The sequence below is a fragment of the Bombina bombina genome, chromosome 9, assembly GCF_027579735.1.
Source record: "Bombina bombina isolate aBomBom1 chromosome 9, aBomBom1.pri, whole genome shotgun sequence".
Lineage (NCBI taxonomy): Eukaryota > Metazoa > Chordata > Amphibia > Anura > Bombinatoridae > Bombina > Bombina bombina.
This window is the reverse complement of record NC_069507.1, coordinates 153372567-153396527: the sequence shown is the minus strand read 5'-3', so window position 1 is coordinate 153396527 and position 23961 is coordinate 153372567. Positions and strand designations below refer to the sequence as shown.

At 38.4% G+C, this 23961-nt stretch overlaps 1 protein-coding gene across 3 annotated transcripts in view; it reads left to right on the top strand.

Annotated features, from left to right (window-relative positions):
- The window catches only part of SLK (STE20 like kinase), a 325767-nt gene that overhangs the window by 45246 nt on the left and 256560 nt on the right, over positions 1-23961 (top strand). For all 3 annotated transcript variants that reach the window (XM_053692434.1, XM_053692433.1, XM_053692432.1), the window contains exon 2: positions 22883-23047. In XM_053692434.1, coding sequence (XP_053548409.1) covers positions 22883-23047 — 165 coding nt within the window. The remainder of the gene's footprint in view (positions 1-22882; positions 23048-23961) is intronic.

Below are 23961 nucleotides of genomic sequence, written 5' to 3'. Positions count from 1 at the left end.
TTTAAGTCAGGTAAAATTTTATTTAAACTACAGTCACCACTGCACCCTATGGTTTCTCCTTTTTCTTCCTAACCTTTGGTCGAATGACTGGGGGGTGGAGCTAGATGGACAGCTTTGCTGTGTGCTCTCTTTGCCACTTCCTGTAGGGAATGAGAATATCCCACAAGTAAAGGATGAATCCGTGGACTGCATACACCGCAAGAGAAAGTAATTTATCAGGTAAGCATAAATTCTGTTTTTATGGGTGCCACTATTTTAGAACCTTGGTCTTACTGCAGGTATCTGAAGTAGAGTTTCTGGACAAATACAAACGCAAACACATGTCAGCACTGGAATGCAGTAAAATCTAGATTACAACATGGCGGCCCCCATGTGAATAGAGGGGGGTGGGGAATAATCTCAAAATTAATCTTATAAAATCTATTATGTGTTTAATGTCCCTTGTAAAATCACAGCATTCACTGTTGAGTTTCAATCTAATGCATGAGACATGGGTAAGTGTCCTTCCATCCTGTAAGCAAGGGCTTTATTTGCAGACTCCAGACATCCTACAGTGCAGTTGCGTTGTGCAACAATTCAGTTTTTTTTAAGGTTGTTACGTTTTCCTAAACAGTTTCAGAAGTTGATATGTACAAAAACAATATCAATAAAACAATTTGTGTATATTTATCCATGCTTAAAATACAGTGGAGAGAGAGAGTACATACATTTGTCCTGATGACACAATCCTGACAGATTATGCTTCTGTTATTAAGTTCAATTTTATAGTTTTCCAGGCATTTAAAGCATGTTTTTTGATATATAGTGTTTTATTTTTTATTTTTCACCCATCAATGCACTAAGAAGAATACACTTTCATTCATCAAACTTTACATTTCACTGGTTTTGTTAAAATACTTACCTTTTCTATGTGAAAGCCGCTCCAGTGCTTTCCCGCTCGTCGCAAGCCTCTTTATATGTCAGAAATGACTATCCCGGCCTTCCTCCAATCACGGCAATGATTCCCCGGGGGGAGGGGAAACCGTGATTGGAGGATGCCGGAATCGTCATTGCTGACGTATGAAGAGGCTTGCGACGAGCTGGAGAAGCACTGGAGTGGCTTTCAAGAAACAAAGGTAAGTATTTTAACAAAACCAGTGAAATGTAAGTTTGATGAATGAAAGTGCCCCTGTTTTTATTAGGATTTTTAAAAAACGGGCACTCATTCCGCAAACTTTACATTCACTGTAATTTTTGGTACAGTTCACAGCCACCTTTATCTTTCTTTAATACTGCATAATACATATTGCCACTCTAAATGACTACAGCTTCCCAAGCAATATCACAAAAACAAGAAGAAAAATGAATTGGAAAACAATGTCTGGAGAGAAGCTTTCTGGCAAATGGATAATTGTCTATCCCATGTCTTTCTTTGCTCCCACACATCCTGCTTCTCCCACTCTTGTTTCCTCTTTCTGGTTCTCCTGCCTGTTTTATATTTGAATTTTCTCTTTATCATGTATCTCTCCATTACATTTACCTGTGCACCTCTGCCTCTCTCTTCTGTGTCCTTCTGGGCTTTTTCCTTATGATGAAATCACTCTGCGGAAGTGGCCGGGGGTGACGGGCTAGTGCTCGTGCATCCGCAGCGATTCCGATTTTAAAAAACAAAACAAAAAAACAATTTGTATAATGACAGGGGGCTCTCTGGATGTTGGGCAATGGATGGGGGAGGGAGGGAGGATATTGAGGGGGGCAGCTACACTACAGAAAATATCCAATTTAATAAAAAATACACTATTTCTCTTGTTAAGTGTATCCAGTCCACGGATCATCCATTACTTATGGGATATTAACTCCTCCCCAACAGGAAGTGCAAGAGGATTCACCCAGCAGAGCTGCTATATAGCTCCTCCCCTAACTGCCATTACCAGTCATTCTCTTGCACCCAGCAACTAGATAGGTCGTGTGAGAGGACTATGGTGATTATACTTAGTTTTATATCTTCAATCAAAAGTTTGTTATTTTAAAATAGCACCGGAGTGTGTTATTACCTCTCTGGCAGAGTTTGAGGAAGAATCTACCAGAGTTTTGCTATGATTTTAGCCGGAGTAGTTAAGATCATATTGCTGTTCTCGGCCATCTGAGGAGTGAGGTAAACTTCAGATCAGGGGACAGCGGGCAGATGAATCTGCATAGAGGTATGTAGCAGTTTTTATTTTCTGACAATGGAATTGATGAGAAAATCCTGCCATACCGATATAATGTCATGTATGTATACTTTACACTTCAGTATTCTGGGAGAATGGTACTTCACTAGAATTACACTGTAAGAAAGACATAAAGCTGTTTAATAACTAGAGATTATGTTTAACGTTTTTGCTGGAATGTAAAATTGTTTTCATTTGCTGAGGTACTGAGTGAATAAATGTTTGGGCACCATTTTTCCACTTGGCAGTTGCTTAAATCTGTTTTTTCTGTCAGTTTCTGTTCTCCCTCACTGCTGTGTGTGTGGGGGAGGGGCGCTTTTACTATGCATCAAATATTTCAGTCAGCAACTCATTGTATTCCCTGCATGATCTGGTTCATCTCTACAGAGCTCAGGGTTCTCAAAACTTATTTTGAGGGAGGTAATTTCTCTCAGCAGAGCTGTGAGAATTATAGTTTGACTGAAATAAAAACTTTTATTCTGTAATTTGTTTCCTGCTTTCAGAAATTGTTATCTTTGCTAATGGGATTAAACCTTTGCTAAAGTTGTGTTGTTTACAAGGATTGAGGCTATAACTGTTTCAATTTATTAATTTTTAACTGTCATAGATCTTCTGTGCTTCTTAAAGGCACAGTACGTTTTAATATTATTCTATTTGAATTGTATTTCCAAGTTGCAAGTTTATTTGCTAGTGTGTTAAACATGTCTGATTCAGAAGATGATACCTGTGTCATTTGTTGCAATGCCAAAGTGGAGCCCAATAGAAATTTATGTACTAACTATATTGATGCTACTTTAAATAAAAATCAATCTGTACAAATTGAACAAATTTCACCAAACAACGAGGGGAGAGTTATGCCGACTAACTCGCCTCACGTGTCAGTACCTACATCTCCCGCTCAGAGGGAGGTGCGTGATATTGTAGCGCCGAGTACAGCTGGGCGGCCATTACAAATCACATTACAGGATATGGCTACTGTTATGACTGAAGTTTTGGCTAAATTACCAGAACTAAGAGGTAAGCGTGATCACTCTGGGGTGAGAACAGAGTGCGCTGATAATATTAGGGCCATGTCAGACACTGCGTCACAATTTGCAGAACATGAGGACGGAGAGCTTCATTCTGCGGGTGACGGTTCTGATCCAAACAAACTGGATTCAGATATTTCAAATTTTAAATTTAAGCTGGAAAACCTCTGTGTATTACTAGGGGAGGTGTTAGCGGCTCTGAATGATTGTAACACAGTTGCAATACCAGAGAAAATGTGTAGGTTGGATAAATATTTTGCGGTACCGACGAGTACTGACGTTTTTCCTATACCTAAGAGACTTACTGAAATTGTTACTAAGGAGTGGGATAGACCCGGTGTGCCGTTCTCACCCCCTCCGATATTTAGAAAGATGTTTCCAATAGACGCCACCACACGGGACTTATGGCAAACGGTCCCTAAGGTGGAGGGAGCAGTTTCTACTTTAGCTAAGCGTACCACTATCCCGGTGGAGGATAGCTGTGCCTTTTCAGATCCAATGGATAAAAAGTTAGAGGGTTACCTTAAGAAAATGTTTGTTCAACAAGGTTTTATATTGCAACCTCTTGCATGCATTGCGCCTGTCACGGCTGCAGCAGCATTTTGGTTTGAGTCTCTGGAAGAGACACTTGAATCAGCTCCATTAGATGAGATTACACACAAGCTTAAAGCCCTTAAGTTAGCTAACTCATTTATTTCAGATGCCGTAGTACATTTAACTAAACTTACGGCTAAGAATTCCGGATTCGCCATTCAGGCACACAGAGCACTGTGGCTAAAATCCTGGTCAGCTGACGTTACTTCTAAATCTAAATTGCTTAATATACCTTTCAAAGGGCAGACCTTATTCGGGCCCGGGTTGAAAGAAATTATCGCTGACATTACAGGAGGTAAAGGCCATGCCCTGCCTCAAGACAGAGCCAAACCTAAGGCTAGACAGTCTAATTTTCGTTCCTTTCGTAATTTCAAAGCAGGAGCAGCATCAACTTCCTCTGCACCAAAACAGGAAGGAGCTGTTGCTCGCTACAGACAAGGCTGGAGACCTAACCAGTCCTGGAACAAGGGCAAGCAGGCCAGGAAACCTGCTGCTGCCCCTAAGACAGCATGAATCGAGGGCCCCCGATCCGGGAACGGATCTAGGGGGGGGGCAGACTTTCTCTCTTCGCCCAGGCTTGGGCAAGAGATGTCCAGGATCCCTGGGCGTTAGAGATCATATCTCAGGGATACCTTCTAGACTTCAAATTCTCTCCCCCAAGAGGGAGATTTCATCTGTCAAGGTTGTCAACAAACCAAATAAAGAAAGAGGCGTTTCTACGCTGCGTACAAGATCTTTTATTAATGGGAGTGATCCATCCGGTTCCGCGGTCGGAACAAGGACAAGGGTTTTACTCAAATCTGTTTGTGGTTCCCAAAAAAGAGGGAACTTTCAGGCCAATCTTGGATTTAAAGATCCTAAACAAATTCCTAAGAGTTCCATCGTTCAAAATGGAAACTATTCGGACAATTTTACCCATGATCCAAAAGGGTCAGTACATGACCACAGTGGATTTAAAGGATGCTTACCTTCACATACCGATTCACAAAGATCATTACCGGTATCTAAGGTTTGCCTTTCTAGACAGGCATTACCAGTTTGTAGCTCTTCCATTCGGATTGGCTACGGCTCCGAGAATCTTCACAAAGGTTCTGTGTGCTCTTCTGGCAGTACTAAGACCGCGAGGAATTGCGGTAGCTCCGTACCTAGACGACATTCTGATACAAGCTTCAAGCTTTCAAACTGCCAAGTCTCATACAGAGTTAGTACTGGCATTTCTAAGGTCGCATGGATGGAAGGTGAACGAAAAGAAGAGTTCTCTCTTTCCACTCACAAGAGTTCCCTTCTTGGGGACTCTTATAGATTCTGTAGAAATGAAGATTTACCTGACAGAAGACAGGTTAACAAAGCTTCAAAATGCATGCCGTGTCCTTCATTCCATTCAACACCCGTCAGTAGCTCAATGCATGGAGGTGATCGGCTTAATGGTAGCAGCAATGGACATAGTACCCTTTGCACGTCTACATCTCAGACCGCTGCAATTGTGCATGCTAAGTCAGTGGAATGGGGATTACTCAGACTTGTCCCCTACTCTGAATCTGGATCAAGAGACCAGAAATTCTCTTCTATGGTGGCTTTCTCGGCCACATCTGTCCAGGGGGATGCCATTCAGCAGGCCGGACTGGACAATTGTAACAACAGACGCCAGCCTACTAGGTTGGGGCGCTGTCTGGAATTCTCTGAAGGCTCAGGGACAATGGAATCAGGAGGAGAGTCTCCTACCAATAAACATTCTGGAATTGAGAGCAGTTCTCAATGCCCTTCTGGCTTGGCCCCAGTTAACAACTCGGGGGTTCATCAGGTTTCAGTCGGACAACATCACGACTGTAGCTTACATCAACCATCAGGGAGGGACAAGAAGCTCCCTAGCAATGATGGAAGTATCAAAGATAATTCGCTGGGCAGAGTCTCACTCTTGCCACCTGTCAGCAATCCACATCCCGGGAGTGGAGAACTGGGAGGCGGATTTCTTAAGTCGTCAGACTTTTCATCCGGGGGAGTGGGAACTTCATCCGGAGGTCTTTGCCCAAATACTTCGACGTTGGGGCAAACCAGAGATAGATCTCATGGCGTCTCGACAGAACGCCAAGCTTCCTCGTTACGGGTCCAGATCCAGGGATCCGGGAGCGGTTCTGATAGATGCTTTGACAGCACCTTGGACCTTCGGGATGGCTTATGTGTTTCCACCCTTCCCGATGCTTCCTCGATTGATTGCCAGAATCAAACAGGAGAGAGCATCAGTGATTCTAATAACGCCTGCATGGCCACACAGTACTTGGTATGCAGATCTAGTGGACATGTCATCCTGTCCACCTTGGTCGCTACCTCTGAAACAGGACCTTCTGATCCAGGGCCCCTTCAAACATCAAAATCTAATTTCTCTGAAGCTGACTGCTTGAAAATTGAACGCTTGATTTTATCAAAACGTGGTTTTTCTGAGTCAGTTATTGATACCTTAATACAGGCTAGGAAGCCTGTTACCAGAAAGATTTACCATAAGATATGGCGCAAATACTTATATTGGTGCGAATCCAAGAGTTACTCATGGAGTAAGGTTAGGATTCCGAGGATATTGTCTTTTCTACAAGAAGGTTTAGAAAAGGGTTTATCCGCTAGTTCCTTAAAGGGACAGATTTCAGCTCTGTCCATTCTTTTACACAAACGTCTGTCAGAAGTTCCGGACGTTCAAGCTTTTTGTCAGGCTTTAGCTAGGATCAAGCCTGTGTTTAAAACTGTTGCTCCACCATGGAGTTTGAACTTAGTTCTTAATGTTTTACAGGGGGTTCCGTTTGAACCCCTTCTTTCCATTGATATCAAGTTGTTATCTTGGAAAGTTCTGTTTTTAATGGCGATTTCCTCGGCTCGAAGAGTCTCTGAGTTATCTGCCTTACATTGTGATTCTCCTTATCTGATTTTTCATTCAGACAAGGTAGTTCTGCGTACTAAACCTGGGTTCCTACCTAAGGTGGTCACTAACAGGAATATCAATCAAGAGATTGTGGTTACATCTTTGTGTCCTAATCCTTCTTCGAAAAAGGAACGTCTGCTACACAATCTAGATGTAGTCCATGCCCTGAAATTTTATCTTCAGGCAACTAAGGATTTTCGACAAACGTCTTCCCTGTTTGTCGTTTATTCTGGTCAGAGGAGAGGTCAAAAAGCTTCGGCTACCTCTCTCTCCTTTTGGCTTCGTAGCATAATACGGTTAGCCTATGAGACTGCTTGACAGCAGCCTCCTGAAAGAATTACAGCACATTCTACTAGAGCTGTGGCTTTCACTTGGGCCTTTAAGAATGAGGCTTCTGTTGAACAGATTTGCAAGGCTGCAACTTGGTCTTCTCTTCATACTTTTTCCAAATTTTACAAATTTGACACTTTTGCTTCTTCGGAGGCTGTTTTTGGGAGAAAGGTTCTTCAGGCAGTGGTTCCTTCCGTATAAAGAGCCTGCCTGTCCCTCCCGTCATCCGTGTACTTTAGCTTTGGTATTGGTATCCCATAAGTAATGGATGATCCGTGGACTGGATACACTTAACAAGAGAAAACATAATTTATGCTTACCTGATAAATTTATTTCTCTTGTAGTGTATCCAGTCCACGGCCCGCCCTGTCACTTTAAGGCAGGTAATTTTTCCATTAAACTACAGTCACCACTGTACCCTATGGTTTTCCTTTCTCTGCATGTTTTCGGTCGAATGACTGGTAATGGCAGTTAGGGGAGGAGCTATATAGCAGCTCTGCTGGGTGAATCCTCTTGCACTTCCTGTTGGGGAGGAGTTAATATCCCATAAGTAATGGATGATCCGTGGACTGGATACACTACAAGAGAAATAAATTTATCAGGTAAGCATAAATTATGTTTTTATGGGCAAACTGGGTACTGGCAGACAGCTGCCAATACCCAAGATTGCAGCAAACAGGGGGAGGGTTAGAGAGCTGTATGGGGGGGGGATCAGGGAGGTTGGGGGCTAAGAGGGGATCCAACACTGCAGAATCAATTGCACAAGCTGCTTGTAAATAATTTCAGTGAGAAACCTAAAATTGTGAAAATGTTTACGATTTTTTTTAATTGATCGCATTTGGCAGTGAAATGGTGGCATGAAATATAACATATTGGGCCTAGATCAATACTTTGGGTTGTCTACTACACTACACTAAAGCTAAAATTAACCCTACAAGCTCCCTAATTAACCCCGTCACTGCTGAGTATAATACAAGTGTGGTGCACAGCGGCATTTAGCGGCCTTCTAATTACCCAAAAGCAACGCCAAAGCCATATATGTCTGCTACTTTTGAACATAGGGGATCACAGAGAAGCATTTACAAAGATTTGTGCCATAATTGCACAAGCTGTTTGTAAATAATTTCAGTGAGAAACCTAAAGTTTGTGAAAAAGTGAACAATTTTTTTTATTCGATCGCATTTGGCGGTGAAATGGTTGCATGAAATATACCAAAATGGGCCTAGAGCAATACTTTGGGTTGTCTACTAAAAAAAAAATATATACATGTCAAGGGATATTCAGGGAATCCTGACAGATATAAGTGTTTTTTTGAAAAAAAAAAAATGGTTTGTAAATAGCCAAGTGCTACTTGTACTTATTGCCCTATAACTTGCAAAGAACATGTAAACATTGGGTATTTCTAAACTCAGGACAAAATGTAGAAACTATTTTAACAGATTTTGGGGGTCAAAGTTAGAAAAAGTGTGGGTTTTTCATCATATTTTATATTTTTTTTATAGTAAATTATAAGATATGATGAAAATAATGGTATCTTTAGAAAGTCCATTTAATGGCGAGAAAAACGGTATATAATATGTGTGGGTACAGTAAATGAGTAAGAGGAAAATTACAGCTAAACACAAACACCACAAAAATGTAAAATTAGCCTTGGTCCTAAACGGTCAGAAAAGGGAAAAGTGCTGTGGTCCTTAAGGGGTTAAATACTAATTTGCAAACAGATCTGCATACAGAATAAATTATTTAGAAGAATTTAAAATGGTTACTTTAATGATTTGCACTGCTCTAAACAATCACTGTAGTATGTAGGTGGTTCAGATGAATTCCGCATTCTACAGCATCTTTGTTACAGAATTTGGCTTTTTTGGCCTCTAGTGAGCTTTGAACAAGCACATTATTTACAAGAAAAGCTAGTAAATAACTAATAAATGTACAGTGCAGATGCTTTGTTTTATTAATATTTTTAATTACATTAATTGACAGGGAATTATTTAAGTTTAATGTTCCTTTTAATTTAAGTAAAAACTGTATGCTAATCATAGCACAGCCATTTTTAAGTGGCTTTGTTAGGCTTACACAGTGGAAAAGTTGACTATTTGAGAGAATGAAAGGTGGCATACAAAATCCGCTCTATAAATAGATGTTCTGGTGCGTGGTGGATGTTCACATGTGCGCTTGATGCTTTTAGACATAAATTCTTAGCTACACATTGAATTATGTAACTAGAATTGCCACAGAGCACACACACCTCATGACTAATCTATACAAGAGGAGATGCCTCTTTTAGTTACACAGGACTGAATGAGACCTAAAGCCCTATAGGATTCTGGAAAAAAATATCCTTCCCATACTTAAAGGGAAAATGTGCTATTGTTTAAAAAGATAGATAATGCATTTACTACCCATTTCCCTACTTTGCACAACCAACAATATTATATTAATATACTTTATAGTATTTAAACCTCTAAATGTCTGCCAGTTTCTAAGCCACTACAGACAGCCTCTTATCACATGCTTTTTTTATTTCCTTTTCACAACATGAGACTGCTAGTTCATGTGGGCCATATAGATAACATTGTGCTCACGCCCAGGGAGTTATATAAGAGTCAGCACAACACAGCAATAATTGGCTAAAATGCAAGTCAATAGATAATAAATAAAATATCATGTGATCAGGGGCTGTCAGAAGATGCTTAGATACAAGGTAATCACAGAGGTAAAAAATTATATTCATATAACTATGTTGGTTATGCAAAACTGGGGAATGGGTAATAAAGGGATGATCTATATTTTAAAACAATAACAATTCTGGTGTAGTTTGTCCCTTTAACTGCTAACTTACATTTTTTTGTTTTTGGTCCCTCTCCCTAGACAAAGAGGCCTATTTATCAAGCCGTCAACCGCAAATACGCTGGAATTCCGCAGCGTAATTGTGAAGAGCCTGATTCGCCTCATTTATCAAAGCCTACAGACCGGCAAAAGTAGAATTTTGTGACGTAACATACAATCCGTCTAAGTCCGACACAGATTGATGCTTACGTCACTACAGATGTTCCGAATGCAAATTCGGCACTATCTGACTACTTTTGCTAGTTAACAAATATCTACCAGGTACGCTCGCCACTATTCCGTCCCAGCGCACCTGGAGGTGGCGGATGCCATAGGAATCAATGGGAGTCTGAAAGCAGCGAAAGCTCATGTTCGCTGCTACCCGATATCCCATTGATTCCTATGGGAGAATAAAAGTTACGTTTACATCTAACACCCTAACATGTACCCCGAGTCTAAACACCCCTAATCTGCTGCCCCCTACACCACCGCCACAACCTACATTATACTTATTAACCCCTAATCTGCCGCCCCGACACCGCCGCCACCTACATTATACTTATTAACCCCTAATCTGTCGCCCCCTACACCTCCACCACCTACATTATACTTATTAACCCCTAATCTGCCGCACCGACATCGCCGCCACCTACATTATACTTATTAAGCCCTAATCTGCCTCCACCTACATTATACTTATTAACCCCTAATCTGCCACCCGACACCGCCGACACCTACATAAAGTTATTAACCCCTATCCCGCCGCTCCCGGAGCCCACCGCAACTAAATAAAGTTATTAACCCCTAAACCTAACAATCCTCTAACTTTATATTAAATATTAACTCATCCCTAACTTATAATCAATTTAAACTTACCTTTAAAATTACGTTCAACTATATTAAATTAATGATTAATCTACCCTAACTTTTATAATAAAATTACATCAAACTACAAATTAAATTAACTATATTATATATTTAGAAAACTATCCCTACTCAAATAATTTAAATCTACACTAAAAAATTACTAAGTTACAAAAAATAACAAACACTAAGTTACACAAAAAAATAAACACTAAGTTACCAAAAAAAAAATCAACAATTTAAACTAATTACACCTAATCTAAGAGCCCTATGAAAATAAAAAAGTCCCCCCAAAATAAAAAGAAACCCTAACCTACAATAAACTACAAATAGCTTTTAAAAGGGCCTTTTGCGGGGCATTGCCTCAAAGAAATCAGCTCTTTTACCTGTAAAAATAAAATACAAACAACCCCCCCAACAGTAAAACCCACCACCCACACAAACAACCCCCCAAATAAAACCCTAAATAAAAAAACCTAAGCCCCCCATTGCCCTGAAAAGGGCATTTGGATGGGCATTGCCCTTAAAAGGGCATTTAGCTCTATTGCACCCAAACCCTAATCTTAAAATAAAACCCACCCAATAAACCCTTAAAAAACCCTAACACTAACCCCTGAAGATCGACTTACAGTTTTGAAGATCTGACATCCATCCTCCAAGAAGCCGGGAGAAGTCTTCATCCAAGCGGCCGAAGTCTTCATTCAAGGCCGCAGAAGTCTTCACCCAAACGGCATCTATTATCTTCATCCATCCGGCGTGGAGCGGCTCCATCTTCAAGACATCCGGCGCGGAGCATCATCTTCAATCAACGTCTTCTTCCCGAATGAAGGTTCCTTTTAAGTGACATCATCCAAGATGGTGTCCCTTAGATTCCGTCTGGCTGATAGAATTCGATCAGCCAATCGGAATTAAGGTTGAAAAAATCCTATTGGCTGTTGCAATCAGCCAATAGGATTGAGCTTTCATCCTATTGGCTGATCCAATCAGCCAATAGAATGCGAGCCCAATCCTATTGGCTGATTGGATCAGCCAATAGGATGAAAGCTCAATCCTATTGGCTGATTGCAACAGCCAATAGGATTTTTTTTAACCTTAATTCCGATTGGCTGATTCTATCAGCCAATCAGAATCTAAGGGACGCCATCTTGTATGATTTCATTTAAAGGAACCTTCATTCCAGAAGAAGACGTCGATTGAAGAGGATGCTCAGCGTCGGATGTCTTGAAGATGGAGCAGTTATGCGCCGGGTGGATGAAGATAGAAGAAGCCATCTGGGTGAAGACTTCTGCAGCCTTGGATGAAAACTTCGGCCGCTTGGATGAAGACTTCTCCCGGCTTCGATGAGGACTTCTGCCGGCTTCTTGGAGGATGGATGTCGGATCTTCAAAACTGTAAGTCGATCTTCAGGGCTTAGTGTTAGGGTTTTTTAAGGGTTTATTGGGTGGGTTTTATTTTTAGCTTAGGGTTTGGGTGCAATAGAGCTAAATGCCCTTTTAAGGGCAATGCCCATCCAAATGCCCTTTTCAGGGCAATGGGGAGCTTAGGTTCCTTAGTTAGGTTTTTATTTGGGGAGTTGCTTGTGTGGGTGGTGGGTTTTACTGTTGGGGGGGTTGTTTGTATTTTTTTTTTTACAGGTAAAAGAGCCCTTTTTAAGGGCTATTTGTAGTTTATTGTAGGTTAGGGTTTTTTTTATTTTGGGGGGCTTTTTATTTTGATAGGGCTCTTAGATTAGGTGTAATTAGTTTAAATCTTTGATAATTTCTTTTTTATTTTTTGTAACTTAGTGTTTATTTTTTGTGTAACTTAGTGTTTGTTATTTTTTGTAACTTAGTGTTTATTTTTTTGTGTAACTTAGTGTTTGTTATTTTTTGTAACTTAGTTGTTAGTTTTTTGTAACTTAGTATTTTTTTAGTGTAGATTTAAATTATTTGAGTAGGGTTAGCTTTCTAAAGATATAATATAGTTAATTTAATTTGTAGTTTGATGTAATTTTATTATAAAAGTTAGGTTAGATTAATTATTAATTTAATATAGTTTAATGCAATTTTAAAGGTAAGTTTAAATTGATTATAAGATAGGGATGAGTTAAAATTAAATTTATAGACTTAATGGGTTGTTAGGTTTAGGGATTAATAGGTTAATTTGGTTATGGCGATCTGGCGGTTTAGGGGTTAATAACTTTATTTAGTTGCGGTGGGCTCTGGGAGCGGCGGGATAGGGGTTAATAACATAATATAGATAGCAGCGGTATAGGGGGTGGCAGATTAGGGGTTAATAAGTATAATGTAGTTGGCGGCGGTGTGGGGGATGGCAGATTAGGGGGTAATAACATAATGTAGGTGGCGGTGGGCTCCGGGAGCGGTAGAATAGGGGTTAATAAGTTTATTAGAGTGGCAGTGGGCTCCGGGAGTGGTGGTTTAGGGGTTAATAACTTTATTTAGTTGCGGCGGGGTCCGGGAGCGACGGTATAGGGGTTATACATTTTAGTATAGTGGCGGTGTTTAGTGACAGTATACAAATAAAGCTGGGAAAAAGCTGAATAGCAGTGAGATCGATGACTGTTTAGTTAACAGCAGTCGGCTGCTCATCGCCTTGTACTTGGTGTGCAGCTTTTTGACAACTATATTGTTAACTATGGAGAACGTATTCAGGTCCGCGGCAGCGATGCTAGGCGATGTCAGGCGAGCGTATTGGTGCCGGCGAATGCAGCACAGTTGACGGCTTGATAAGTATCCCTCAAGGTCTTGAAAATCTATTTTTCCATTTTTGTTTTAAGGAACATAAAAGTTTAAAAGAGAAAATGTGTTAGTGTGCATATAACAGTGTGTAACTCCTGCAAGGGGGTTAAACACATTGTTAAAGTCAACTCCTAAGCAGCAACACACTACTCGGAGCTTGCTAAACATATCTGGTGAGCCAAAGACAATAGGCATATTTGTGTAGCCACCAATCACCAGCAAACTCCCAATTACATATTGGTGTAGGTGTGTCCTTGTCCACCAGTTATAACTGTTAGAGTGTGATCAATTGATTCCTGGGTAGCTGTGCACAAACATGCTTTTCCTGTTTCAGTATTAATTTCAACAACTTTAGCTTCTTTCTTCATAGGATCGATAGTTTATTTTATTTTAAAGGGACTATAAATTCAAAGATCATTATTGGCTAAAGTAAGTAAAGTGAGTAAAATATTCACAAAACATAACATTACTCATCAGGATTAAAATGGTAGGGACAGTGTGTAACAAACATTTTATGGGAACTGTTAGAACATGGTAATGCCATATAAATCAGTGTAGGATGAGTTGTAAATGAGTGTCCCATAGTGGTATCCATGGCATTCCCGGCTTCAACATAGCGTCAGTAGTTATGTCGCCAGTAGTGCTTCCTCTTGTTGTAAATGGTATTTACAGGCCTGTTATTATACAGCTCCCATTACATCGCAGTAACATTTTTATGTTGCTCTTTTTTTTTTTTTAACAAATGTACTGTTTAGGACACTACATTGTTATTATCATTGAATCAATTTCCTGCATATATTATTATATTAGGGCTTCATAAATCTGGGAACTGTGGCACTTAGTAAATGGGTCCTGATGCCCAGGAAAGTGCCATACAATTGCGTCTCAGAAGGAGGGAGCTGTTTGGGATTTGCACCTTTCCTCTTTTGACTTGTGCACTTCTAGCACAAGCATCAGTTATTGCTTCCCACTTCTGCAGCTACTTGCTAAGGGTAATCATCACTAATTCTGCTCTACTTTTAACCCTTAGCTACCAGAGAGTGCTGCAGTGTATTCTTGTGCCTGTGCTGCAGTCTTTCTGTCAGCCATGGGACTGATTGTTTGTACGTTCGCTCTCAGAAAGGCAGCTTCTCATATAACAGGAGTTTATATGGGAGGGACTGCTCTGCGCTTTGTGCCCTATTAATAGGCTGACCATATTGCTGCTTTAAAAAGGGACACATATGAAAAATACATATGTCAGGGCTGTTTAAAGAAATGTTTTGAATAATGTTCCATTATAAGAACCTGACATATGTATTTTTCATATGTGTCCCTTTTTAAAGCGGCAATATGGTCAGCCTACATTAGGTTGTCTGATTTTACTGCTCTTCGGTGCCTGCAAAGGCCTTTTCAGACAGGAACATAGCTTATCAATCAAACTGTCTCTGAAGTCTGAAATGAGAGAGAACATTTTAAAGAAATAAGTGTTATATGGGCAGATTTGCCCAACTTTATAAAACTGTCTATATATCACACACAGCTAGGAATGTCCACTTGTTTAATTCTAGTAGATAAGTAAAATAAATTACTGTGTTTTCACTCTTAACATTACGCTGGACTAGTAACTTTTTTCCCCTGACTAATAAACTAAAGTGACCTGGTTCTACTCATATCTATCTGTCTGTCTGTATAACTTGGTGCAGATTGAAACATATAAAAAAAATTTGTAGGTGTTTAAAGGGACGTGAAAATGCAGTAAGAAAGTACTCTTATGTATTGGAAAATGTTATTTGTGAACCATTGCTTGCATATAACTGTGTTTAATTTCTGCAAGGGGGCTAAGCACATATTTAAAGGGTCAAAATTGAAATGCACATAGATAAATCACATCTTTAGATTAAAACAGATTTACAATATACATATATTTGTAAAAATGCTTCCAGTGAAACTTAGAACTGTTTTTAGTGACACCATTTTTCTTTGCATGTGAAGCAAAGCTAAATATCCGTGCACTAGCATTTTAAATACTACAGCTGCTCAGAGCCAGTGGAGTTTGACCTGCAATCAAGATTTATCTAGCATTGGTCATGGGTTGCACACGAGCACACAGGAACGTTCATGTGCACTGGTAAATGCGGGCAGCGGATTGCTGCCCGCCAGAGGAGAAGCCGGGCAGATCGGGACGAATAGGAACTTCCCTGTCTGCCCGTGAATGATAAATCGAGACATTAAATACACTCTTGAAACAGCTATAGCTTTTACTAGAAGCATTTTCGCTAAAATATGTGTATATGTGCAAAACTGAAATGGACCTGATTACATTAGTTTTGGCTGGAATGTCCCTTTAAAGGAACAGTAAAGTCAAAATTTAATTTTCATGATGCAGATAGAGCATTGCAGTTTTAGACCACTTTCAGATATACTTTAGTTTGTTTCATTCTCTTTGTATCCTTTTAATGAAAAGCATACCCAGGTAGCCTCTGGAGCAGCAATGCACTATTAGGAGCTAACTGCTGATTAGTGGCTGTACATACATGCCTCTTGTAATTGTCTCATCTGCTATCTCCCAGTAGTGCATTACTGTTTTTTCAACAAAGGATACCAAGAAGATGAAGTACATTTGATAATAAAAGTAAATTAGAAAGTTGGTTACAATCACATGCTCTATCTGAATCACAAAAGAAAAATAAAATTGTAGTGAATTTCTGCTTTAGAGTTGAACACAGCTGCTGTTTGGTGGCTTCACTGACTGTGGTTGACTACAGACCGAGAGTGCATTGCTGCTCCTGCACTGTATTCTTCTGTAGAGCAATTAAAAAAGATCTAACAAAATGATTGCATTTTCTCATAGCACCTTTATAATAAATAGTAATCTGCACCACACAGGACTTTTTTTGTACACAATTAAAGGAACATGAAACCCATTTTTTTTTCTTTCATCTTTTAGAACATACAATTTTAAACAACTTTCCAATTTACTTCTTTTATCTAAGTTGTTTTGTTCTCTTTGTATCCTTTGTTGAACCTAGGTAGTCTCAGGAGCTGCTGATTGGTGGCTGCACATATATGCCTCATGCTATTGGCTCACCCATTTTCATTGCTGCTTTTCAACAGAGGATATCAAGAGAATGAAGCAAATTAGACAATAGAAGTATATTTGAAAGTTGTTTAACATTTCATCCTCTATCTGAATCATGAAAGAAAAATATTGGGTTTAATTTCCCTTTAATCTGAAATCAGCTAAGGAACTGATTGAAACATAATGTTACTGACCAAGTCATTCATGAAGTCAGACAGACACTGTACATAAGAACAGACATGAGTTTGCACATTTTCAGATAAATCCTCTTCATGTATCAAAAAGATTTTTTTATTCAAAAGGTTATAAGGGGTGTGTGCAAACTTCAGTTTAGGACATCAGCTGTTGAGTTTCAAGGCTTATGCACATTTGACTTGCAGCAGTTTTATCTGAGTTTTGGACATGTAGAAATAATAAATTATTAATTGTATTTACAATGATGAATTTTGATTATTTTTTAAGTCTGTCTAATTCATAAAAAAATCTCACAATCAGAAAGAGCTATGATTCATTTGTATGTCTGAAGTTATGCTGGCTTATTTTTACTTAAGTGCAGTGAATGTCATCTCACGCCCACATACAATTGTCTCCTTCCTCAGTGCATTTGCAATAAAGATTACTTCATCCTGTTGAAACAATGCTTGAGAAAGAGGTTTAGATATTGTTAGTTTCAAAATCTGAAAATAAATTTTATTTGTTTCCTGAATCATTTTCTTACATTCATTTTTTTAAAGGGACATGAAACGTAACGTTCATATTCTTTTTCTACGATGGATAGCAAGAAAACAAAGTACATTTGAAAATAGAAGTGAATGTAAAAGTGTCTTGAAATAACATGCTCTATCTGAATCATGCAAGTTTAATTTTGACTTTCCTATCCTTTTAAAGGCTTAATTTATCAAGCGTCAGCTGACAAGGGCGTACATATGCTCCCCGATCAGCCGCAGCTCGCCTCTGGTGGGCAGAATTCCATTGGCGGAATTCAGCATTGCAGAAGAGCACTATTTTGCACTCTTGTGCAACCTCGCCCCCTGCCCTGCACAGCCAATCACGCATGGGCAGGAGCTGTCAATTTCCCCGGTCGGACAAGACCAGGGAGATGAAAGGTGTATAAAAGGATAGGAAGCAGCGCTCTGATGTACGCTGCTTGATAAATACTGACTGCCCTAAGTAGTAATGCAAGGCAGGGCCGCCTAAAGAGATTGTCCTGCCTGGATCCGAGAATGAAATGATGCTCCCCCAATAGTAATATTACTGATGTGATTAGCATATCATCCTTCTATCCTGGCTGCTGATGTTACTAAGCTTACCTGCATGCAACCAATGCTTATTCACTATTGTACAATAATAAGTGGGAAGGAAGTTAGGAAAGAGATCCACTTTTTCCACCTTGAATGCCTCCCCTGACCGGGTCTCTGTCTGTGCATAATGAGGTTATGCTGCGACTTCCCCCATGGAGACAGAGGACAGGAGTGGTCTGGGTTTTACAGTGATTGACCTTGTCCTTTGGACCAACTTGGTCCCAGCACTACGGCATTTTGTCCAACCCTACAGCATTATGTGGCACTATACAAATAAATAATAATAATGGTTGAGCTGACCCTGATTGCAGTGCTTGGTTTTAATTGAAATGTGAGAACCAGCAAAAATATTGAGAACATAACCAATCACTTTTAGGAGCCAGACAAGGGTGTTTATTGTAGAACAATATAAATTAGTAGCCGTGACTCAATGGCGCTTGGAATTTGTCAAGCCTTGTAGTAATATTTCTCTGTTTTAAGTAGAAATTAATCAACACTTGGAATTTTGTCAGTTTGGTAAATGGCTGCACATTATAAATAATCTGTAACTACAGACATTGGCATTATTCCATCTTATTTAGAAAACCATGTGGCTGAAATTGTCTGGATGTTTACAACTGCCAATACGATTTAAATTAGTCTTCTGATTTATGCTAAGTGAATTGTGTTCAAATATAATATACCAAACAAGGAACAATCACATTCTTGTTTAGTGTAGCGGACACACGGTCAACATAGGTTTTCATCTAAATGCATTGTTTGTAGCAAGGATTATCTTTTTGTAGCTGTCAAATACATCACATATGTGTTAGAAAACATCTCATATGACACTGTTTGGAAAGCTGTCATGAATTGATCTCCCTATGAATAAGCTTTCTCTCACTTTTAGAAATAATTGTCCAAGATAGTTGCACCTAAACTAATTTTCAAATTATGACCTTGGACAAGAAATATAAAAATGAAGTGTGTTTTTTAACAGAACTGTAAAGTCAAAATTAAACACATGGATTGGACAGAGCATACTATACTTCTTTACAATTAAAGGGACAGTCAATCCAAAAAATAGTTTTAAGCTATATCTACAAAGTTTCCATAGATAATTTTTTACAAAAGTAGCCCAGTTTTTACATATATTCCGTTTTCAAGTTAAAGCACTTACTTTTGGCGCCGCTGCCGTTTAAAAATGTCTGTCTGGCTCCACCCCTTTTTCATCATCAATGACATCATGATCCTCTTGTGATCCCTGTAATTTTTCTATCTTCCTCGTAACCGGCTTTAGCGCATGCGCAATGCGCCTATTGTACTGAAGGGGAACGTTTTCACACAGGAACAAAAACACTGGGGAAAAAGTTCCCCTTCAGTACGTGTGATTCTAGTATATTTCTTTTGTGTATATTTGTTTTTTGTACTTTAAACTTTACAATTTTGTTTTTTGAAAGTAAACTTATTTTTCAGGTGGTCAATTTGTGCTATGCTAGGGCTAGCTGGCATTAGTCCTTATGGTTAGAAAAAGGTTCTATTTTTTAGAATGTTCCTCTTGGTACAAATGTGCCTGATTCACTGACTGCCTTGTGTTTGCTTATGCTGTTTGTTGGGGAAGTCACCTTGACTATAGTATTTACAGACATATATACACATATAAATACATTAATATATATATTTTTTCATGTCAGGTATGCACATATTACAGTATGCCATCATGTTTGCACATATTAAAATATGCAATCGGGTATGCGCATTTTACAAAAAAACATGTTAAAGAGCATTGGAATATATGAAATATTCATATTTTCATGTTGGGTTAGCGCTATTGCAAATATGTCATGGTATCATAGAGTGGGTTTTTCAATGTTTTTTTCTCCATTGACTCCTATGGGAGAATGCAAAAATGCGATTCCGATTTTTGAATTTCAACTTTAAGCGCAATTTGGGTTACCGCTAGCAAAAAATAATTTTTTTTTTTTTAACTTGTAATGCAAGCACAACCTGACTATCTCAAAAAGCTTAACGCTAGCAGAGTTTTGGCGATCGCAAACAAATCTATATACCGCGCCATTTGTAATCTAGCACTTAGTGTTTAATATCACTTTAGTGTAAAGTAATCCTATAATAGGGTGACATTTTTACAGATTCAGTATCCTCCTCAATCAGGGCTATACCCCTGAGGACTCTTTTCCCTCTAGCTTTAGGAGGAAGAAGTATTATACCATTGCGCCGTTTGTTTTTTTCTATCATGTAGACATGCTTAGGACATCTATCATTTAATTTAAGTATGTACCTATGTGAGGTTAATAAACTGTTAAATCTTATCTAGGCTGAAAGAATGCTCCATTTTATTCCGTTTCTAATAGGCATGGGCAGAATGTTATTTGGCATTTGTGTACTAAACAAATGCTGAAAATGGCTGCAGGCAGCGGCATTCTGCTATTTCCGGCTCTGGATTTAATAATTTAATGGTGCAATACACAAATATCTGTATTTGCACAGGATTTTGTGTGTTGTGCTATTATATATAATACATTTGGCAACGGAAATGGCTGAAAGCTGTTGCCTGTGGCCATATGTGGCATTTGTTTAGTAAACGGAAATCTGCCCATGCCTAGTTTCTAACCTGATTTTTATATTTATGGAGGCTTTTTTCTTTTTTGTATTTTTCCATTGTTTTACTCCATATATCCCTTTTTCGAAATAACTCTTACAGCTTTGGGTAATTTTACATATTTCCGGGTTATTCAGAATACTGATACCCATGATCTCTGCAGTTTTAGTGTATGAGCCAGTGTATAGCCTGTTTAAACTGGGAATGATATATTGTCTGTCTGTACACTTGATGTGCCCTTTATTAGTTTTACATTTCATTATCCTGTCACATTTAGGAGTGTACTGTTAGATTATGCAGAAGACAGTTTAAATGTGTTTACAAACTATATTTGTCTTTAATCCACACACAAATGATCTGTGATTCACTTTGCAAGATTATGGCATTTCAGTCTGAGCACTGATAAATAACTATTTTAATAAAAACAAAAATACAAACTACTATCGGGAGAGATAAAGTTGTGATGCTCATTTTTTTTTTTTTAATACCTCCAGATAAAAGCAAACTCCAGGTATATCATAGGCACTGTTTTTTGTCAACAAATAAACTCTCTGTGCTAAGAATTCTTCATAGATACTTGTACTTAAAGGGATTGTAAACATCTTGTAACTACATTTCTATTCTGTTGCTATAGAATAACATATCGACCCCTTAGTGATAAGACCATTATTTAATTTTCTTACTGTTAAGGACCAGGGCTGTTTTTACTTTTCTGCAGTGTTTCCTCTTACTCATTTACCGTATCCACACATATTTATATACCATTTTTCTCGCCATTAAATGAACTTTCTAAAGATACCATTTTCATCGTATCATATAATTCACTATAATTTTTTTTTTTTATAAAATATGATGAAATAATTGAAAAAAAACACACTTTTTCTAACTTTGACCCCCAAAAGCTGTTACACATCTACAACCACCAAAAAAACACCCATACTAAATAGTTTCTAAATTTTGTCCTGAGTTTAAAAATACCCAATGTTTACATGTTCTTTGCTTTTTTTGCAAGTTATAGGGCAATAAGTACAACTAGCACTTTGCTATTTCCAAACTATTTTTTTCCTCAAAATTAGCGACAGTTACATTGTAACACTGATATCTGTCATGAATCCCTGAATAACCCTTCACATGTATATACATTTTTTTTAGTAGACAACCCAAGTACTGTATTGATCTAGACCCATTTTGGTATATTTGATGCCACCATTTCACCACAAAATGCGATCAAATAAAAAAAAAGTTAACTTTTTCACAAACTTTAGGTTTCTCACTGAAATTATTTACAAACAACTTGTGCAATTATGGCGCAAATGGTTGAAAATGCTTCTCTGGGATCCCCTTTGTTCAGAAATAGCAAACATATATGGCTTTGACATTGCTTTTTGGTAATTAGAAGGCTGCTAAATGCTGCTGCGCACCACACTTGTATTATGCCCAACAGTGAAGGGGTTAATTAGGTAGCTTATATGGTTAATTTTAGCTTTAGTGTAGAGATCAGCCTCCCACCTGACACATCCCACCCCTTGATCCCTCCCTGACCCCTCTCAAATAGCTCTCTTCCATCACCCCCCCAAAGGTCATCCCCATCTTAAGTACTGGCAGAAAGTCTGCCAGTATAAAAATAAGTTGTTTTTTTTAAATATTTTAAAAAAAAATATATTTTCTGCCGGGTAGTATCCCCCCTTACCTCCCAACCTCCCTGACCCCCCATAAGCGGCTCTCTAACCCTCCCCCCTCTACCTATTAGCCGCCATGTTAGGTACTGGCAGCTGTCTGCCATTACCCAGTTTCCTATATTTTTTGGCTTATTATTTTTATATATATATATATATAAACTTTTTTTCCATAGTGTAGCTGCCCCCCCCCTCATTCTCCTACCATTTTACCCCCTTTCAGATAATTTTACTATAAGCCCCCTCTCCCTACTTCCCACTTTACACTTTTTCCGTAGTGTAAGTGTTCCTACCCGCAGAACAAAAAGCACAACTAAAAGGTGGTTGACAGACCGTATTGCCATAGAACATAATATTTCCAAATAATTATGTGTTCATAGCCTTTGTAGGCAATTGAAAGGATTCATCTCTGGGCATACAGTGTCAGTGATCAGTGACAATGACATGCATAAGAGTTTTACCTTGGAATTAAATTAAGATAGGTGGCGTTTCTAAATATATAGAATTTCCCAACACTTTTCAAAAGTGTATTTGAAATATAGTTTATTTGTAGCCTGAAAACTGAAAACTGATATGGTAGGAGAATCTGAATAAATGTCTTTATTTTTATGAAATCATTTTAAAAATATTGCATGCAAATTATTTACAGGAAGAAATATATTATGTAAAAAAAAAAAAAAAAAAACATCCTCAAGCTCTAGGGAATTTTGTGGAGCTTTACAAATGAATAAATAATAATACTAATATGTTTTTTTTTCCTTACAGGCCCAAAACAAAGAAACGGGTATTTTAGCAGCAGCAAAAGTTATTGATACGAAATCTGAAGATGAGCTTGAAGATTATATGGTAGAAATTGAAATTTTGGCATCATGTGATCATCCTCATATTGTGAAACTATTGGATGCCTTCTACTACGAAAATAATCTTTGGGTAAGGGATCCTGTCTGTAGCTAATGCAGGCTTTGATTTTTTTTCTGCATAAAGTTAACATTATTATAGTGATGTAGAATTTTTAATAGCATGTTATGTGCTTTGTGTTGGAGATGTTTACCCAGGGCTTGTACCTCCATACGGTGCTGAATGTTTGAAAAATAAATTTACATATTTATTTAAAGGGACATTAAACGCTAAATAAATGCTAGATAGAATGATGCATTCAAAGAAAAGATTAGTCTGAGAATAACATGTAGATGTATTTTTGAAGTTTCATTAGCTTTTTAAATATTGACAAAATAAATGTAAAGTTTTAGTGTCTTTAAAACAATGGGAGCTGCCATGTTGTAATTTAGGTTACCTTCTCTGCTGTGGCCAATTAGGTAAAGATAAAAATATGTCACTAGAGTGTGCATCCAATGGCTGTGTGGAACATAAAAGTGTTCTGCACTTCCATTTCTAACAGAAACTGAAATGCTCACCATTTCAGAATAGAATTACAGGAAAAGGAGACAAAAAATAAGGAATCAAAGTGCCTTGCAGAGTGTGTGTGTGTATGTGTATATATAAGTGTTTAATGTCCCTGGGGACCGATAGCAAAAAAGGATATTGCAGAACTAGAAAAAGTTCAGAAAAGGGCCACAAAGCTAAGAAGGGGAATGGAGAATTTAAGCTATGAAGATAGGTTAGCCAAACTGGGTCTGTTTTCTCTAGAAAAAATGTGCTTGAGAGGTGCCATTATTACTTTATATAAATATATTCAAGGCCCATATACAGAGATGGCAGAAGCTCTGTTTATTCCAAGAAAATTGTTTGTGACAAGAGGTGACAATTTAAGGTTGGAGGAAAGGAGATTTAACCTCCTGCAACTGAAAAGTTTTTTTTAACTGTGAGAGCAATAAAATTGTGGA